The sequence below is a fragment of the Drosophila mauritiana genome, chromosome 2R, assembly GCF_004382145.1.
Source record: "Drosophila mauritiana strain mau12 chromosome 2R, ASM438214v1, whole genome shotgun sequence".
Taxonomy (NCBI): domain Eukaryota; kingdom Metazoa; phylum Arthropoda; class Insecta; order Diptera; family Drosophilidae; genus Drosophila; species Drosophila mauritiana.
Window position 1 is genome coordinate 10,695,761 of NC_046668.1, and position 19,970 is coordinate 10,715,730.

Sequence of the window (19,970 nt, forward strand, 5' to 3'; positions counted from 1 at the left end):
AGCAAGAGAAACAAACACATGCAGACGCTGCCGCTGCAAAAGCGAACTTACCCGGTTCGTTCTCGCGAGAGCGAGAGCGGTTATTGCTATTGCTGCTGGCAAAATAAAACCGTATATATGGCGACGCAGCGCTATTTTGAACACAAAGTTTTGAGTCGTCGACCGTTGCGGACGGAAATTCAGATTAGGATCGTGAGTTGTCAGAACAAACAGACCAGACATTGCATATAGAGAGCAGTATTGGGCCAACAAAAAAAAAAAAAAAATACAAAAAAAAAAAAGCGAATAGAGCCCACACCCAAGCACCAGGAGCTGCGAACGTTTCGCGGAAAAGCCAATTTCTCGGCGCCAGCCAAAAATCAAGAAAACCAACGAGCAAAAAATGAAACAAATATCTTTATAAAAACCGAATTCGAGCAACTCTTATATGTATTAGCTCTCCCCGCCACATATCTACTATATAAACGAGAATTCTGCCGTGTGCGCGCGTGTGTTTGGCATATTTCGCACAATAGATGAAAAAAAGAAACCCGAATGAAAGCCACAAAAAATAAAGAAGAAACGCAAGGCGAAAATTTGTATTAAATTCGGCTGAAGCAGAATTTTCAGAAACTGCCACGGCGAGAAAAAAAAGCGTCGGCGTCGGTGCTTTGGACGCTTTTCTTTCTCTCCAAGCTGGCAGTAGTTTTCCTCCTCAGCCTCTTCCACCTCCAGTTGACCCCCCGAAAGTAATACCCATCAAACCTCTTCTTGCTTCTTTTGCAGTGTGTTAATTTAGTAAAAAATAAAGTTAACCGCGCGTTCCGTAATTCCACTCACACACATACCAACACCCAAGCAGCAGCAGTAGCCGCAGCGGATTAAAACTTCGTCACTCTAGCAACAAACAGAAAAAAAAACACCTACAAAAATGGTAAGTTTATGGGGCTGGAGAACATGTGCATCTTTATTTTCTGTTTACACAACCTGCGGCCATCATTTTCCATTGAAATTTCCACAGTTTTTGCGAAAAATCAAAGTCAGACAGCGACCCCCAGGGCAATTGCCATTAGTGCGAGCGGGAGGGACGAATCGCTTCCAATTAGACGTTGTTTATATGGTTTTAACGGCTTTTCACACACACACACTCGCTCACACACAACCCAGCACACCAAACACCCCGTCGAAAAGCAGCTGTCCCCGGGAAATTCGTTTACATTTTGCACCCCAAAAATATATCGCCTCACCGGTAGAAAAAACCAGTTTTTTCAACAACCCAATATCGTTGTTTTAGAAACAAGAAATTGCGAGCACCATGCAACCCCTTAAAACATGGTATATTATAACCCTTTCACTATTTAACATAATCCAATCCATCCAAAAAGGAAAAGCAATCATTTAAAATCATTATAAAATTCATAAATCATTTAAAAGCTGCAAGATTTTCATGTTCTTAACCGGGGGCTTAATCAATTGTTCAACTTTGGCCCCGGGGGTCGCAGAAAACAAGCAGCACAATTAAATAGCAATGCCAATAGCAAGAATTTACACACATGTCACGTCACTCGTCAAAATTATTATTTATTTTATCAAGGCTGTCGCACACGGAATGTTGACTCGATCATCGGGTTCGCCCTATAATAATTCCATGACGTTCGGGGAGAAATACCCCTGGAAACCCAATCAGGCGTGGAAAAGTGGAAACTCTTATCAGCATCTCGAGCAACACCTCATTTTCGAAGCCCCCCTGCTTGCCCAACCCACCACCACCATTTGGGATCATAAATCAATGTGATTTTAGCCAATTTGTTGAGCATTATGCACATACACACAGCACACACACACTCGCATGCCGACATAGACGCGTTGCCATCGGCACTTTTATCAGCAATTTTTCAAAGATCCCCGCAAATAATAGAAAAGCGCCCTCCATTTTGCTTATCAGTGGAAAATGTGTGAATATACGTATATATTGATGATGAACAACAAAGTCGCCGGTCCCGGCATTATTGGCATCTCCTCTTTGCCCCGCCGTTCGTTGTTCGCTTGTTCTTTGCTTTCTGGTTGTATTTTTTATTTACCGCACACTTGGCCGCAAAAATTGAGGTTAGACACGGCCCCATGGAAATGGTGAAAAAATTCTTTAGAGACATTTCTCCTGCTCTTGCGCTCAGCTTAACCGTTTCGACGCTCTCTCGCATAACCGTTTCACACACTTTCGCGTCTCTCTCTATGTGCAATTATTTCGTTTGCGTTATCAGTTCCGTTTTGTGCTGCGTCTCTCTCTTTCCGTTTCTTTCAGCATTTCATTTTTTTTTGCGCCTTGCGCTTGTCACTTTTATCGGCGCCTGCCTTTTCTTGTTTTCTTCCATAACCGTTTCATTTGCCGCATTGCGGTTATTTTGCTGTTTCGCCTTCGCCTTGGTTCGTCCGCTTCGGTCGTTCATTCGTTCGGCTCCCCGTACTCGTATTCGTGTGCGTGTGAGCGAGCGTATGGGTGTGTGTGTTGGCGGCTGCCTGTTCCACTTTGCCTTTTCGCACAAGAATTTTATTGTAACGGCACAGGCGAATGGCGGGGGAGGAGGAGCGCTGCAAATGAAGAAAAATTCCTGCTAGACGCCGCCGCTTAACCACATAATCCAATTTTCTTGCTGCCCTCTTTGCGCTTTCTTCTCTCTTTCGTTTGCTTTCCTCTGCGCTTTTTGATAAGAAAGCCCCACGCCCACTGCGATGCCCACACCCGCGCCCACACCTTCTTTCAGCCTCATCTGGTGTCGCCTAATTTAATTAGCGATTTTACAGCTCACGCAGAATGCAAACAGCTTTTAATTAAAATATATCGCAGCGCTTTCTACGTGGCCAATTTGTTTCAGTGATTCAACCAACGCTGCTAACTTGGCCCAGAGGCAAACATTTGCCAAGGGTTTTACTGACTGATCTTCAAAGTTTGTTGATCTTTAGCTTGGCTAATTATGAGATACGTTTGCCTGTATATCTTATTTGTTTCCGTTGAAAATGCGCCAACATTCATATAAATTTCCATGAGTCACTGTGTTCCTGGGCTGACTTCATCATATGATCATATGGCCTATGATGAATGCCCGATGATGTGAGTGTGGCATGTTAATAATGGCAAATGACTGGCTTATGGCTCAGTTAGCACAGTTGTTTGGATCCCGGTGCGAATGCACTTAAATTGTACCCAAAAACCAAGCTCTCAATCTAACCGTCATTCATAAAACCAAACTAAACTCCATGAAACCGGTTGAGACCGGCAAAAAAAAAAAAAAAAAAGCGTCTGCTATACAACGGTAAACCCGGCAAACTTGGCTTTAACATATAGCCGCATAATTTCAGCCAAGACCTTTTTTAATGTTGTATTTAACTGTCAAACTCATTGGAAAAAATAGTTGTATTCAGCAGAACTTGTTTGTGAATTTATAAATGATTCAAGCCCAAGTGTATTAATATTAAAATTATTGTTATCAAAATGTATTCATAAGTATGAATAATAATTTATAACTTATTATTTGCAAGTGAAAAGTGGATCTTGAAGTTAAGACTAACTACTATACAATGACCCATCCAATGAGTCACTACCTCAAAAATGACGGACAAATCCCGATAAATAAACGCACAGCTTGAGTCCTGATCCCCCCAGGCTTACAATTTCGGAAGGCACTGTATTTGCCTTGGATGTGGAAGCTTCCTCGGGACGCCGTGGGCGTCTGATTGTGCATACAAATGGATTACCAATTAGGCATTATAGCCAGCCCCCTACTCGATTAACGACCCCGCCCGATTGACTGCCATTAATGGATATCATCGGTGGGTGGGGTTTTGCTCATGTTGTTGATTGCAAATGTCGCCGTTTGAAGAGAGGAGGGCTTCAATCTGCTTTTTAGCAGATTGTGGATCTGCACTTCGCTGGGTGTTTCTCATTCGGTTTCTGCTTCTGGCTTAGTCACGCCTGCCAATGACATAACCCAGTTGAAAAGCATTTTATCTGCCCCAGAGTACGCCGAGATAAGCTGGGCAAATTCAATTGAACGCCAACGCGACAAAAAGTGCAAATAAAACAGGTGCCACCAACGCGTTGCCGTTACCAAATTTGCTTGTATTCGCTGTTTAAACTCACCGAAATTCCCCCGATTAGATAAGGTCAAGCAGGGCGCTATAATTCCGATGCCAATTGCTGATTTGGCTTAAAGCGAGTGGGTTTCTGTTCTACCCATTTTCCCTGCCGAACGGAAGTTGTCCATAAAGGCTGGTGGTCAACACGACATGTCTGAGAGCCAAGTTTGTTGTGCCATTTTTCAGATACCCCAATTTTGGCCTTCAAGTTGAGGTGCCCAATTCGTTGGTAACCAAGGCGATTGATTAGATAGGGCGAATTGGTTCGTGCTAGGGAAATTCACATAAATTAACTTGGTTTTCAACAGTTCAGAGTAATAAGTATAGACTAGATTGGCAGTAGCTATTATTAAACGAAGCAAATAAAGTTGTAATTACATAGGATCGCGCTCAACAAACAACTGTATATATGGTTTAGTATAGTTTATATTTTAGCGGAGCTTTCAGCAGTTATCAGCTTGAACAAATATATATAGTATAAGTCATCCTATGACGCAGGCGAAGTTTGCTTTTGCATTTTTGCTTCATGATTAATAACAATTATCGCAATTCAAACGCCAGGCCTTATATTATTATACTCGTTAAATTCTTTGGCTTATCGCCGGAGAGCGAGTTGCACAAATAAACAATCATTTTGGCCGTAAAACAATAACAGTAACAGTAATAGGCAGACGGGAATTTAATGCGCCCGCTTTTTTGCTTTTGGTGCTGCAACATTAGACCCTGAGAATCGCTTTTGGCCAGAATGACCGACCGACTCCTGTGAAACTGACAACTCGCACGTATCTTGTCACATATATGTAGATACTCGCATGACAATAATAAATTTTGGTTTTGGGTAACGTAGCCATCTCCACTCCTCGGTTCTTCGGAGCTTCCCCACGGGGCCTTTCTTGATTATTCAGTCGCCGCTGACGTCAGGTTTTGTTGATTCAGCGGAAACTTAACACCTTTTTCAAGATACCAGATATATATACTTATACATAATAAACATACCTAGATACAGATACAATTGTATCTGGACTTGCCTGGCGGCGGCGGGCAACAATACGCAAAATTATTCAAATTAAACACAATTGTTCTCTCCCTTCTCGTCTTTTGTTATTCCCGATTGTGTTCACTTGGGTAGTTTTCCGTGTTGACATTGAAATTCCATCGAGATGCCGTTGAAAAGTAATTCACAAAACAAACCAGGTCGACGTTTAGTCAATATCTAGCTGTAAAATTTATTTTGTAAAGAATATAAAGTCGAAAGTTACACGAAGATTACCATAATGGTGTGTGGTTTCGATTCATTTTTTGCTGCAGTTCATCCAATTAATGCGCTATTCATTTGTCCTTTTGCAGGCCGATCAGCTGACAGAGGAACAGATCGCCGAGTTCAAAGAGGCATTCTCGCTATTCGACAAAGACGGCGATGGCACCATCACAACAAAGGAGTTGGGCACAGTCATGCGCTCCCTGGGCCAGAATCCCACAGAGGCCGAGCTGCAGGACATGATCAACGAGGTTGATGCCGACGGTAAGTTTTGGAGGATTGGGGGGAAGTGATCTAATGCTGGGAAGCATTATTCTGGGGAAATGGGCAAGATCGAACTCCTTCTTGGGGTGATGTCATAGATTTCAAGTCAGATTCATATTTCTCATTGCAAAATGCATACTAAGCTGCAAATTTTAGCTAAAGCGTTCAAAAATCGTAAATTATCTGGTTTTATCTGCCTCGTAACTTAAATATTTCAAACAAATCGTTAATTTGCCTTAATTTTCTGTGACCCACAACATCTAGACGATGAAGTCAGACTTATTCAGAGCTTACGATTTAATTTGCTATGCATTTAGTCGGCCATCTCCATAAATGAGAGCTGGCTAGAACCCCTTCTAACCCGATCCCGAGGTGTCTAATTTTGTTTACCCCCATCTATTTGGTGTTCTGGGCCTAATCCCTCGCACTCGTTCCATTCCCCCAACTACCTCCTTCGCAGACAGACATAGATCAGACCAACATTTGTACGACAAACAATGGGTGGAAAAAAAAACGAAAAGGAAAATCACTTCTTCGCTAAAAATATGCAACAAAAACACGTCATAGGCATTAAAAATAGATGACTAAAATATTTTGGCTCTTTCCCGTGTCTTGTCTTTGGCAGCCGCTGCTGTCAGATTTTCCTTTTTTTTCTTTTTTTTTTTTCGTTGGTATTTAAGTTTTTTTTTATGTTTATTTTTGAGCAAAGGTGGTTGTTCGCTTGGCTCGAAATCTCGAGCAAGTTTTAGTTTAACAAACTTTCTTGGGGAAACGAGGAAGATCCAATTTTATTTTCGATGCAAGAGGAAATCGAGCGACGCACGCCGCCCGCCAAAAATGTGGCAAAATTGAAAATGTGTCGCCCATTTTAATCGTAAGGGGGTTTTTCACCTTTTGCCACAAATAAATAGATTTTCCAATTAAGTAAGCAGTTTTTCTTTTGCTTTTGCTGGGGATAATGCTTAGCAACTAAATCATAAGAACTACTACTTAGTGGCACAAAGTAACTTTTGTGCTCATCACTTGTTCTTTCATAAGTTTTGCCAGTGTCCCCGCCCAATTTGTATTTGTTTTCTCGCTGCTGCTCCATTTTCTTTGCCAGCTTTTCTCGGCTGCTAGTTGTTGCTGCTGTTGCGCTTGCACGTGGAAATTCTGTGCGCATGTTGTCGAAAATTTCCAGGACACAAGCTGCAAACTCTCGAGTCCTGCACAGAATTTTGAGCGCAGGCGCTGTGAAAAAACCCTGTAGATTTTTCTCTTTTTTTTTTTTTTTTTTGCTGGAGCTAAAGTGTTGCAATCATGGACAAGTGGGTGATGGGGGGTTGGGATGCGCATACTAACTGTTTATCAGGGCTAAAAATAGTAGCTTGGTATGTGGCAAGGGGTCGCCACTTGGGAGTCCAGCATTTTTCGCCAACTTTATTATTTGCTGGAATTTGCATATGTGCCAAACTTTTTACATTGAGTGCAAGCAAAATGTTTTTGCCAACTTTATTTTGCAACGTTTAATATTTAAAATTACTTGCGAAAATTGTTGCAACTCGAAAGTGGCACTCCCCACTGCCGCCTGCTCCCAGCTGACTCCTCTAATTTACGATCCCCCACAATGGAATGTATTTTTGTGGCCAACAGCTAACTTGGCCATCCGAATCACCCACTCATATGGCCCACTCACGTTGGTCACAACCAGCTAGCCAGGCAGGCAGGCAGTCAGGAATCTGACGGAAACATTAAACATTCATTACTTAAAATTTCGCTGGCGTCTCGTGGCTGCCAGTTGACGATGTCCAAACTGAAACTGCCTGCCTGCCTTTTCTTTTCTCGGTCTGTGAACTGCATGCAAACGAGTGCAATTAGTTGGCGTGGGGAATTGGTGGGCAGAAGGAGGAGGCATTATCCAGCGGAATAAAAAAATAACGATATAGAAGTATAATTATATGGTCATCATAGGTGAACTCCAAAGTTGGTTTTCCATCAATTGCGCTTGCCAAAAATTCTCAGTTACGCTTTAGAAGCATATTCTTTTTGTCGATCTGAATAAAAGTCGACTATTTTTGATGAGACCAATGGAAAATGCGCGCAAAATTTCGCTAAATTTAGCGATGCCTTTTGCCTTGCACTGTGTGTGCCAACCAAAAAAAGACAAAACTTATTACAATTTTAAATTGTCTGCAAAATTTTGCGCTCAACGTTGCGAATCGGCAAGTGGGAGTGTTGATGAGCAGGAGGTGGAGAAGGGGATGGACGGAACGGCGTAATGGAAACCGAAATCCGCGCCAGACACTGGCCATCATCATCGTCGTCATCATCATCGCCATTGGCAGCGCGATGAGCATCATAATTATGGTAATTGGGCTGCGCGCGGGTTCGTCAAAGGCGTTCGGGCCAGTCTAAGAAGCGTCTAACAAAAATGGCAACAAATTTCCCAATGAATGTCTCTCCGTGTGTGTGTGTGTGTGCGAAGGCTTTCCTTGGTATTTGTTTTCTGATTTTCTATTTTTTTGGCCGGGGAAATCCTATCGACAAAGCCAAAAGCAACAGAAAATCGCGTCAAATGTTTTAAATAGAATCATAAACAGAAACACGCAGGCAAGACAACAAAACAAGCAACAGAAAAATAAAAAACCAATACCGAAATCGAAATGAACTAAAGCCACACGTCGATATTTTATTTGATGTTCTTTGGCTATTTTCAAAATATATTTTTGCTTCTCAATGCGGCCATATTGAATAATTATAATACTTAAATTAGCCCAAAGTGTAATGTTTTTTCTTTCGGCAAATTTTCGAATTGAATGCACATTATTTTGAAATGGGAATTGCCTCCAGATTTTTTCTATCCATTTGAGTTCGAGTGCTAGAGAAATATTTATTTATTTTAAATCAATTAATTCGTCGAATTACTGTTTAGTTTTTTATAAACCAAATACTTGAAGATCCAAACTATTTATTTTTGTTTCCATTATGCTTAACGGGCTACAAAAGTTCATTCCATTTTATTTGGCCTAACTCTTTGTCAGTAAATCTAGATTGCCCCAAGGAGATCATTTGCTGTTGAAGTTCAAAAGGGCTTGTGATGAACCCATGCCTTTGCTTCCTTTTGGCAATCATATACCGAAAGTTTCCTCTGGAGAAAACCCCATTTCCAGCAAAGTAATAAAAAACACATTCAATTCGCAAGAAACAAAATGATGGCCACAATGAACCACGATCCATTTGGTTTTGAGGGTAGCAAACAGAAAACTGAAAAACATTTTATACTGTTCCATTTTATGGACAAAAGACTCTTCTCCATTCTGCTCTGGGAATGGCTCGAAAAAGTCAGTCAATAACAATTAAGGCCAAAAGTTGTTGCTGCCTTTATGCGCTGCTGCGGCCCCCAAAAAAACCAGAACTATTCTCAACTTAAAACCAACGAAGAAAACTTTTTCAATTAGTATAACAAGAATTTTCGGTTGGACCACTTCATTTGCGTTTCACTTACGGGGATAACCTCAAGAAAATGTTTTTGGCCAAATTCTTTTACAAATTTTCATTCCACTTGGCTGCTCCTGCGATGAGGCAGCCAGATAAGAGATAATATATATAGAAAAGAGAGTGTTTCAACCGAAATGGGATTAGGCGGACTTATCTCTTGCACTCCGCAAGGTGGGTGGCCCACACACACCACACCGACACACACACGTGTGGGTGGGGAAAAGTTTGTTTGGGGCTTAGGCAAATATGAAAATATGCTCGATTATATAGGAACCACCTCCCAGGGATTTGGCGTCGAAAAGGCAACGCGTTGGCAAAGCTTTAAGTAGTGTACACAGCCCCCGGGTGGATGGATATTCGTTTTGTACGGCGTTGTTGGGAATGGAGAGCAAACTTGGCCGTAATGAAGAAAAATGCCGGCTGCCTTTATCCCTGACTTGAATTTATTATAACGCTCCGGGGAGGAATTTAAATTGATGGTATGAGGGTGGTGGGAGGATGTGATGGTGATGGCGATGCTGCTGGTGGTATCCCCGAAATCCGACCCACAAAGTATGCAACGAAATTAATTGTTATTCCTTATGGTTGTTTAATCCGCACAGGCAACGGCACAATTGACTTCCCTGAATTCCTTACAATGATGGCACGCAAAATGAAGGACACCGATAGCGAAGAGGAGATCCGGGAAGCCTTCAGAGTGTTCGACAAGGACGGCAACGGCTTCATCTCGGCGGCCGAGTTGCGTCACGTGATGACAAATCTGGGCGAGAAACTCACAGACGAGGAGGTCGATGAGATGATCCGGGAGGCTGATATCGATGGCGACGGTCAGGTCAATTACGAAGGTAAGTCATCTGCTGCACCAAGTTGGCTATGTGGGGAAACCCATATGGAAGTATCTTAAAGATAGTTAGGGAATACTGTGTAGATAGTTTGCCACATTCAAAGCTGATGAAATAATAAGCTATTATAAAAGGGCAGAATCAATAGGTTGCCTCGAAGAAGACGACTTTACCCAAGAAAATGATGAGTGGGAATTTTCCGATAATCCGCATCGAACAATTCATTTTCCAAGGTGTCGTTTTCCGCAATTTTTGTGTGGGTCGCGTGTTGGTGGCTAATTGGATCTGTCTGCTGCACCTGGCGGGTAACTAAAACAAAAAACGCAATAGTGATTGAATCACAGGCATCGCATTTGAGTCACAATTGTGTCATATGGCTTTGCTAATTAACCAGATCTCTCTCGGCGCTTCTATCGCACTTGTTATAGTAATACTTATTTTCAGTGCTAGCCATGTATATATATATAGATTGTTAAAACAAATAGTATCTCGCCATGTGCAGTGCATTTTTATACGAAATTCTCGTGTTTTGTGTTCTTCGTAACTTTTTAATAGCTTGAAAAATTGATTTTTCAATTGAGCAAACGGCGCGCAGTGAGTGAAACAATCGCCATCAAGTTGAAAAGCCAAAACAATAAAATAGCAAAATGGAACGAACTTTTGAGAATGCGAAAAAGCCCCACAAGTTTTCAGCAGATTTACTATGGCATATCCTCCCACTCCCTTTGGCACTTTCCGAAATTTCCCTTTGTTGTGCACAACACACACATATCGAGGCCGGGAAAAGTAGCAATTAAAATCGCACAGCATTTCCACCTATATCTATATATCCTATCTATTCCCATCGCCTATCGCACGTTTATATGTTGATCTTCAAGTTCAAATAGAAATCGTTTTTGGCTGCCGCCGCGGCATTTCGCGGATCAAATAGATTAATCACAAGTAATTTATGAACAAAATACATAAAAATAGCGAAAAGTTTAAACAAAGCAAGCCGAAGAATGAATGTAGATCATCAGCATTATAATCAATTTCTAGAAAAGCAAACAACGATAGAGAGAGGACAAGCCAATGAGGATTAGTAAGTAGTTGGTACTAAGGAAGTGCTGAGTGTTAGAAAGTGCTTCAAACTGTCAGAGATAAGTGTTATTTTATAGTTATGAGGAACTGCTCTGCTGGGTATTTTTTTGTGAAGAACCCACAAGTACTTTCAAAATCAAGCGATAATGGGAATGGTTAAGTGTGGTTTTGTTCCCAAAATATTGCACTGTAAGAAAGTAGCGATGATTTATGCAGTGTGCTTTTGTAAATCTCTTAATTGGTTGAAAATCAACAGAGAAAAAAGTGCTGTCTGCCATATTTCACTTGCCATTTATCTGCATTTTCCTGCGGCTGCTCTCCCACAATCTCAGCGTTTTTTACGCCTTTCGCCACTTTCCTGCCGGCAAAATTGAAATGTTTTTAAAAGCCAAAATAAATGTCGCGCGTAAATTCCACACTTAAATGATTAAACTGCCGGGGCAAAAAGCAAACCAGAAGCAGAACCAAAAACAGAGGCGCACGGCAACAGTGCGGATGGGAAAAAGAACAATTAAAATGAAATATATAAATATTGTGCAATATTCTTAATTTCGGGGTGTTATAATACAGAGGAGATTGGCTGAGAATGAATCTCATTTCATTTTTTTTTTTCCTTCAGTCAGCGGAATCAGCATAACGTATGTAAATATAAAATGCGCATTGTTCCAATATATACATACATATGTACATATCTGCATATATATTTTGCTTATTGCCAATTAAGCAAAGTCTTTATTGTTGTCTTGCCGGCTATACAGTGTGCCGGTTGGGTATTGCCTACCACCCCACCACCCACCTCCCACTCTTTGGTAATTTTGCAAGTGAAAATTATATGGCGCAAACAATGAATTTGCAGGCAAAGATATTGGGGAATGGGAATGGGAATTGGAATGGGTTGGGAATGGGAATGGGAATGGGTTTGGGAATGAGATGAGACTTACTTTGGCCGAGTGCCAAAGGGAACGAGAGAGCAGAGCGAGAAGAACAAGTCGAAAATCAAATAAAATGTTAAACAAAATACAAAGAACAACAAATTAAACATTAGCACACGAAGCGAAGCAAATTAAATGAACACATCCCAAAATGTGCGAGCGAGAGAGAGAGAGCGAGAGCAGCGCAGGAGATGAATTCCAAAATTAGCAAAAACGAAAAAAAAAAAGAAAAATTGTGAAAATATACCTTTGCACAGATAGAACAAGTAAGTTTGGCGAATGTAAACAAAACGACGAAAGATAAACAGCAGAACCACAAACGACGTAATGAGAAGGGGGAGGGGAGGAGGGGGGGCATTGCGGCCAAATGCCGAGGTTCTAAAACAAAATCCACAAAAATTTGACCAAAACAATTTTGTTGACCAGCTGGAAAAAGATTGGAACTTAATCGGTATTAATATCATTTTAATTGGCCCAACTAACAAGACCACTAAAGGTCATCTAGAAACATTAAACAACTAAGACACTGAAAGAAAAATAAATTGTTATTCAGTCAACTTAATTTTTCGCAGTGCAAATAACTGGTCATCCAGTGGGCGTGGCTTAAGTAGGAGCAGTGATGTTTGAGGACTAAGATTTAATCAAAGGAGTGAACTTTCGAGCCTTTGCATGTGGGAAAATGTCAAGGCTGCCCCAAAGGAGCTGCTATTGGACTCCTTCTTGTTTTACATATGGCTTCGCCCTTTTTTCTTTTTTTTTTCTTTTGTGGCGTTGCCTAAAATCGGGCTAATAACATTTTACATTTAAGCCTTTTACGGCCTCGAAAGGGTTTAGTTTTATTATCAAAGGTGTGTGTTGTGTGTTGGCAACTCAAGTGGTGCTGTCCGCTAGCTGGAAAAATAACTATAAACGTTGCGTTTGATTTCCCAAAAGCCTGATAGCAATCGATGGCTAAATTCTATGGCCAGAACGTTTCGCCTACAGATTGTAATGTAAGCAAGAAAAACGATAAGATTATTAAAAAGTACTGCAGTCAAATCTCGAGTTCTGTTGAACTTTGCCTACAAATACAATTGTAGCCAAGGTGAAACTTAAGGTTCTGACTATTTAATTTGGTTTAAATGAGACCACCATTAATTATTCGTGTATTCCCAAGATCCTAGAGGTGGTTTGTACACATTTTATTGGCATTCGCATAGGTAGTTGCAAATTCTTGACCATTGCTTCCTAGGAAATCCACCCAATTACATACACGCCCACCCAATTCGCCTGTCTTCCGTCCTATCTGTGACTTTTGTTGCCGCCCTCTTGTTGTCGTGCTTAAATATTTATAAAAAGCCAATCACCCTAGCCAACTGAAAACAGCAGGGAGATAGATGATGATGCAGTGCAATCAGCAAGAACAGATGCACCAGCGTCCGAGAATTCGTTTCAATCTCCCCCTTTAAAAATAGAAGCAGGCGGCAAACACCTGATAAATTGGGGACACCAACACAATATACCATCCTATATCTGTGGTATAATACTACTTGATTCTTCCTCATAGATGAGTGGTTAGCTTAAAACCTTTATACTTGTTTCCAATATATACTTATATCGAAAGAATAACATAGATATATTGTAATGATTGTATGATCTACCAATCTTCATATAAAGTGCATCAACTTATGTTAGATCGGCAACCCTTCCCTTGTTGCAAGGTATGTGCTAGTCTGGACTTTTGGGCACAGCTTTCCCGTTATCTCACCCATTAATTTGCGAACAATGCAGCGTACGTCTCCATTGCACTTGGCCTGCGAAGCCGCCAACGTCGCAGGCATCCTCTGCTTTCTATTTTTGGACGAGGAACCGAGGAGAGTACATAATCTCTGGCGATTGACTGTCTGAGTCTTTGCACTCAATAAATTTTCCTTGGCTATATGGCTCTATTTTTCAGAATGGTGTTGTGTGTGTGTGCGGCAAGTGTTTTCATCAGACGTCTCGTGACTTGCTCGTTTATCTTATTGATTAGCTGGCCGCAGTGTAATGCTCGTTTGCTATTGATTAATTGGCGTCTTAATTTAGTAGAAGGTTAATGACAGCGCTCAGCTATTTTCGATACTTGATTTGTCGTGTGAATCTCTTTACATTTTGTGTCAGCTGAGTGGTTTAAGTGGTTGGAAATGATGTTTTAGAACGAGAACGATGGAAACTTGTCAATAGATAGGCTTTTAAGTTATAGGTATTACTTGCAAAATCAAATAAACAATACTAATTCTGACTTTTTCCTCTTTCTTTGCAGAATTCGTGACTATGATGACATCGAAGTGAAGCGTTAAATTATTTCTTTTTAAGCCTTTCTATTTTTTTAAGATGTTGACGAAGACTGTAGCTGTGCGCAATAACATCGCGCCACGCTGTTGCTATGGACCCCAGTAAAAGATCTTAAAAAAAAACAACAACAACAAACAACAAAGAGTTAAGCAAAAAACAACCAACATAAAGGAGAATAAGAAGCAAAAAACATTTAAGAAACTTTAAAACAAATAAAAAACTTACACTTAAAAAATGCAAAAGCAAATGAAAATTTAAACAAGCGAAAATGAAACAACCGAATTGAATTCAAAGGGAAAGAGATGTTGAACGCGAGGGAAAACAACATAATTTTAATGCAACAAACAACAACCAAGCAGCATACTTAATGAAGTCACCGTTTAAAACCACAAACAACTACAACAACAACAAGAACAACCAGCAGCAACAAACAAGAATCGCATGTTATCGTTTCGAGCAACAAGAACAAGTCTATCACTACACTTAAACAAAATGAGGAGCGAGAAGAAGACGAGCAAGCAGAGGGAGAAGCAAGAAGCAGCAGCAGCATCCACCAGTATTGCCGATAGATGGCGCCCATGGCGCATTAAGGTCAGCGCGCCACCTGGCGACGGCGGCTCGCAACGGCTGCATTTTGTTTGACAGTTTTCCACTAAAAAGTAAAAAAAAAATGAAAACCCGACTCTGTAAGCTAGCAAATTGTGTTTAAAGTATAATGAAAAATTGTCGATTTCGTTGCGAGAAAGAATAAAAATAAAAGCTAAACAAACAACAAATAAAAATAAAAATACAAATAAAACAAAAACTGTTAAAGAAAACTATTTGAAATTTTTGCAAACTGGCAAAGTTTATATAGACACGCTACACTCTCATACACACACACACACCACACACTGAACACACACATTTACGCCCACACACAGACATGTCAGAAAACCAGAAATAAAATATATTATAAATACAACATATATATATTATAAATAATGTAAAATCAAACAACAACAAATTCTTCTTATTAAATTATATTTAAATTTAAAATTAATAAATATAAAAGATAAAACAAATAAAAATTACAAAAAAAAAACAAAGAAACCAACTACAAATACATTTTCGATATAAAATTAAATTAAAAACCAAAAATGTGGCGCGCAGCAGAAGATGAGGCATATTTTTGGGGGCTGTACGAGGACCAGCAGGACCGCAGTCCAAAAGGTCCTTGAAAGGCAGCTTTTTTGTCGGCACTATTTGTAGCAAACTTAAGCGACACCACACGGCGATCTGAATATATATATATATATAAATACGTGTATATGAGCAGATTTAACATTGAACAATGCAAACGCCACAAAAACACAACAGCAACACATTTCTCTAGTACTTAAGCGGCAGCAAAGAAAAGCAAGCAGTAAACCGAATATTATTATTACAAATATAAATATGAAGGAACTCTATATATATATATATACATATAAATACCTAATGTACTTAATGCAAAAGGAAAACCAAGTCTAAAGTAATATAATTTTATTATAAAGAAATATAAAATTAAATATTTATACGCGAGACGAAGCGGAGGAAGAGCTGGACGAAGAAGCAAGGCGAAGATTTCATCAAACACACACATATATAAGAAGGAAAAGGACGAAGTATGGAGGAGCAGCAGGACCAACGCAGAAGGCTCCCGCGAAGGAAGACGACGACTCTTAACAGCAGGAGACGATGTGGAGAATCGAGGGTTCAGCATCGGAACAGTTATATATATTAACGTATATATATATTTATAAATAAATTATACATATGAATTAAACTAGCTAAATGCAAAGACAATTGTCTTAAGTGTAAGCAAATCACGCGTGGATTCAAGACGAAAACCAAAGCAAAGTTTAGACAAAAGCGAGAAGGCTAGCTAAGCGTAACTTAAATTAACTATGAATATACGAACCTAATGGTGTAAGTTGAAGTTAGAGCAACAACTGCAACTGCAATTCCTGGCACCACAGCAACCGCTAGCTTTAACCCATCCGCTCTGCCTCCACCACACCACCCGACTAACCAATCTAACTATCTGTCAGCTTGTCTATCTATCTGTCTAACCAACTATCTCTTCCTCTGTGTCCACTGCTGCCTAGTTAACGTTAGCCAACTACCAACTGATAACTAACTGATAGTGAAATGAAAGTCTGCGCGAGCAATGCTAACTGAAACGCACTCGATACTTGGTTTTAATTTAATTTCATATCGAAAACCCTGTTTCCTTTTCTCAACTGTAACGAACGTGTCGTGATGTCGTGCTGTCTTCTAACCGATCTATCCATACACCATCCAGTCCCATCCGAACCCACCCACACCCACACCTCACGCCATCTCCGATCTTTCCCATGCTAACTCTAACTCTTCTCCACTGCAACAAAAAAAAAAAAAAAAAAACAACTGTGAGTATAACTTGACAAGGCAGGAACACCAAGGCAACCCTGCGTGTTTTCCACGGCAGAATTCCTTTGTTTTTGCTTGACTTTGGAGGGAAAGCTCTGAAGGGCAACGACAAAATTTGAACAAAACACCATTTGCGCTAACGATAAAAAAAAATGAAAAATCAACCAAAAAAAAACAACACTTTTCTATAACTTTTTTTAACAAACAAAACAAAAAGAAGAGAACATTTTGTAGCGAAATTTGTGCAATGTTTTAAAGAAATGAAAATTTAACTCTAATCAATTGACACAGACGAATTTTTCTAATCCCATCATAAAAAAACATTCGAATCTAAATGAATATGTAAACTTTTTGAACGGTCACTTTTCCAGGAATGTAGGCACTCCGAATTTTCCCCGTTTCAAAAAAATAAATGTCAAATGATGGAGCATTTCCAATTCAAATTGGTTGCTGAAGTGCGTCAGTTGTGGCATTGGAGGCCGGATTCATACAGATTCTCGATTTCCAAATCAAAACTTGCATAAATATTTATCTTCGTTTGCATAGAAGGCAGTCAAAGAAATGGAAAGCAAAGCAACCGAAACAGAAGCAAACTTGTTAAAATATGCTAAAAGTGTTTAGCAAATTACAATATTTTGACAGGCAAAAAGAAACCAAACAAAGAACTCGCGCCTCTATCTACATATATATGCAAACAAATATATATAAATATATATGAATAAAGCTATATACAAGTTATATTTACGAATATTGTAAAAATTGCAAAAACCGATGAAGAAAAACTATGAGCATCAAACAAGCGAAACAAACAAGAACATACAGAAATTTCTTTGAAAAAATACACAAACATTTTAAAAACCTCGAACAAAAAACCAAAATTGTCGTTTTCTTTTCACGCAAAAATATCCTGGATTGGCTTACATTCTCACAGACACACCGATCAGTCATGACCCCCGCTTAGTATTGGTCCGATTCGGCCCCCAAGGATATGCTATCCACTCTAATCTTGGATCCATGAGCTCCACGAGTCAAGTTCATTTATAGATTAAGTACAGCCGTCGGATTTCCAAGGATGTCGATCCAATCCGATCCCAATGGTTGGACTGCGGCCAGCCAAGGACACCAGGAACTGGAAGCGGAAGCTCCGCGATCCGGAAGATTTGCCCCACTGTATGCCGATAAGAATTTAACAAGTTATACATTGAATGTATGCACTAAAACCACCTATTAAGAGATTTCATCGCAATGAAGAAAGCCTAGGATTATATGTATAGCGAGTGTGCAAGTTATTCTTGATGTCCAGTATACCTACCATATACCATAACCAGTGTACCTTTAAGCCAGGCAAGTAGAAGGCCCGTTCCTGCACCCAGTTTCCTCGTTTTGATTCGGAACCGCACTGAATGTCTATGAGATTAACCGATTTCCACGAATAATCACAAATATATTTTCAAATACTATGGATGTTAGTCTTGTCATAGATTAAATGCGTCAAATGCAAATGTAGGCCTTGAACGAACTCAATTTATTAATGGTATACAGTATATACGGATATTAGAAGCTCTACTCATATTTATTAGATTTATTGCGCCTAGAAAATAAATCAATGTATACAGCTAAGTGATAGTTGAAGCTGGAACTTTGTTTTTTAACTGATTTGTAATGAATTTGTAACGGAAAATAAGTTGTATAGATTTTTTATTTCAACTACCATTTTCCTTGACAGCCGAAAAGTATGCATGTATTTTTATCGTTCAGTACACCCATACTCAGACACCACACATACACTGAACACAATTTCCGAGTTTTTTGCAAAACAAATTTGTTGTGGACTGCGATTAAGAGGCACTATTCGAAAAGATGAACAAACATAGCAGCTACAGCGCTCCGAGACATCGATTTAAATTTGAGATATATACCAAAATGTTCTAAGTTTAAGCAAGCAAAATGTTAAACATTATATATCAAAATACGAAATATCCAAAGCTTTACCTACCACAATGGGAGTGCAACTGTGCGGCAGCAGGCATAAACTGTAGCAATGCAAGATCACCTAATCAAAACCAGTAACTAAATTTCATCCGCAGGACAACAACTGACTCTATATAAACGAACTGTAATTTCTAAGCTATAAATTGTAATTAATCTAAACGAGTATGAATTTCCAAGAGGCAAACTGTAAAACTGATTATACCAACCAACCTTGAGACATGATTAAATAGAACAATCCGGTGGGCAAGGTGACAAGTATTATAGGGTATCACCACTACCCAAACCAATCTGCGCAGCAAATGCAAATGCGAAATGCAATACCAATTCCATTAACGTAAATCTGTGTAATCGGAAGAAAAAACCAGACAAAAAGGAAACGAATATAAAAAAAAACCATTTTAATAATTCTATTCTACTTAACAGGAAAAAACTAAATAAAGACAAAAGCAGAATATACAATTGAAATGGTGTGGGTTACTTATTTTCGCTTTAAAGGTGTTGCTTAAGTCTAAGTTGCATATCGGAATGGTGGTAAGTTATTGGTATATAAATATATTCATTTGAATTCAAAAAGTGGTTTATTGTAGTAAAACGTTAGAATTGAAAGGTATATCTGTATATTTGTTGAAAAGCTTTAAGATCCTGTATCCATTTTACAAGTGTCCTGACTGTGCTTTAAGCTTTTTGATGGGCTGATTGTTTTAGAACTTTTCGATGTAAAATGTATGGCTTTTTACATCTGTGTTTGATATTCATTGTAAAAGGAAATAATTGCGAAAATCAATTTAAAAAACTGCTTACATATATCAACACGGAAGGTTTTTTATTTTTTAATTTATTTTAATAAGTTTATTGATCCAGATCGATATTTAAATAGAATACTGCTTACAATTGCATTCCTTGAAAAGTTACTAATACGCCCCATAGTCCTTGGCAACGCTCCCCGAAAAATATCGCTCATACGCCTGCTAGGCCCTGGTATAATCTTTCAACGATCTGGCAACACTACTCGAACATATTTTTGTGAATGAAAAAAGCTAGAGCTAGTGAGCTTTACTCCATCAGGAAGTGGAAAGCTCGCTCAATGCAACCAGCAACATTGAAGATGCTCCCGCAGAGAGAAAGTAGAAGTGTGGTAGGAGATGGGTGGTGTATGGGTTTTGGTTTTTGGGTTGCTTGTTTTGCCGAGAGGGCTCTTGTGGGCCGAGCACGAGGTCTGGCATATGCCGCGTTGAATCCAACGATTTTGTTTGTTTTGATTTCGCT

At 39.5% G+C, this 19,970-nt stretch overlaps 1 protein-coding gene across 1 annotated transcript; it reads left to right on the forward strand.

Annotated features, from left to right (window-relative positions):
- The first annotated feature begins 108 nt into the window (after positions 1 to 108).
- Positions 109 to 14,684, forward strand: LOC117138616 (calmodulin). Its single transcript, XM_033300824.1, has 5 exons — positions 109 to 192; positions 766 to 913; positions 5,461 to 5,635; positions 9,715 to 9,957; positions 14,248 to 14,684. The coding sequence occupies exons 2-5, from the start codon at positions 911 to 913 to the stop codon at positions 14,274 to 14,276; spliced, it is 450 nt and encodes a 149-aa protein (XP_033156715.1). The 5' UTR covers positions 109 to 192; positions 766 to 910; the 3' UTR covers positions 14,277 to 14,684.
- Positions 14,685 to 19,970: the final 5,286 nt, after the last annotated feature.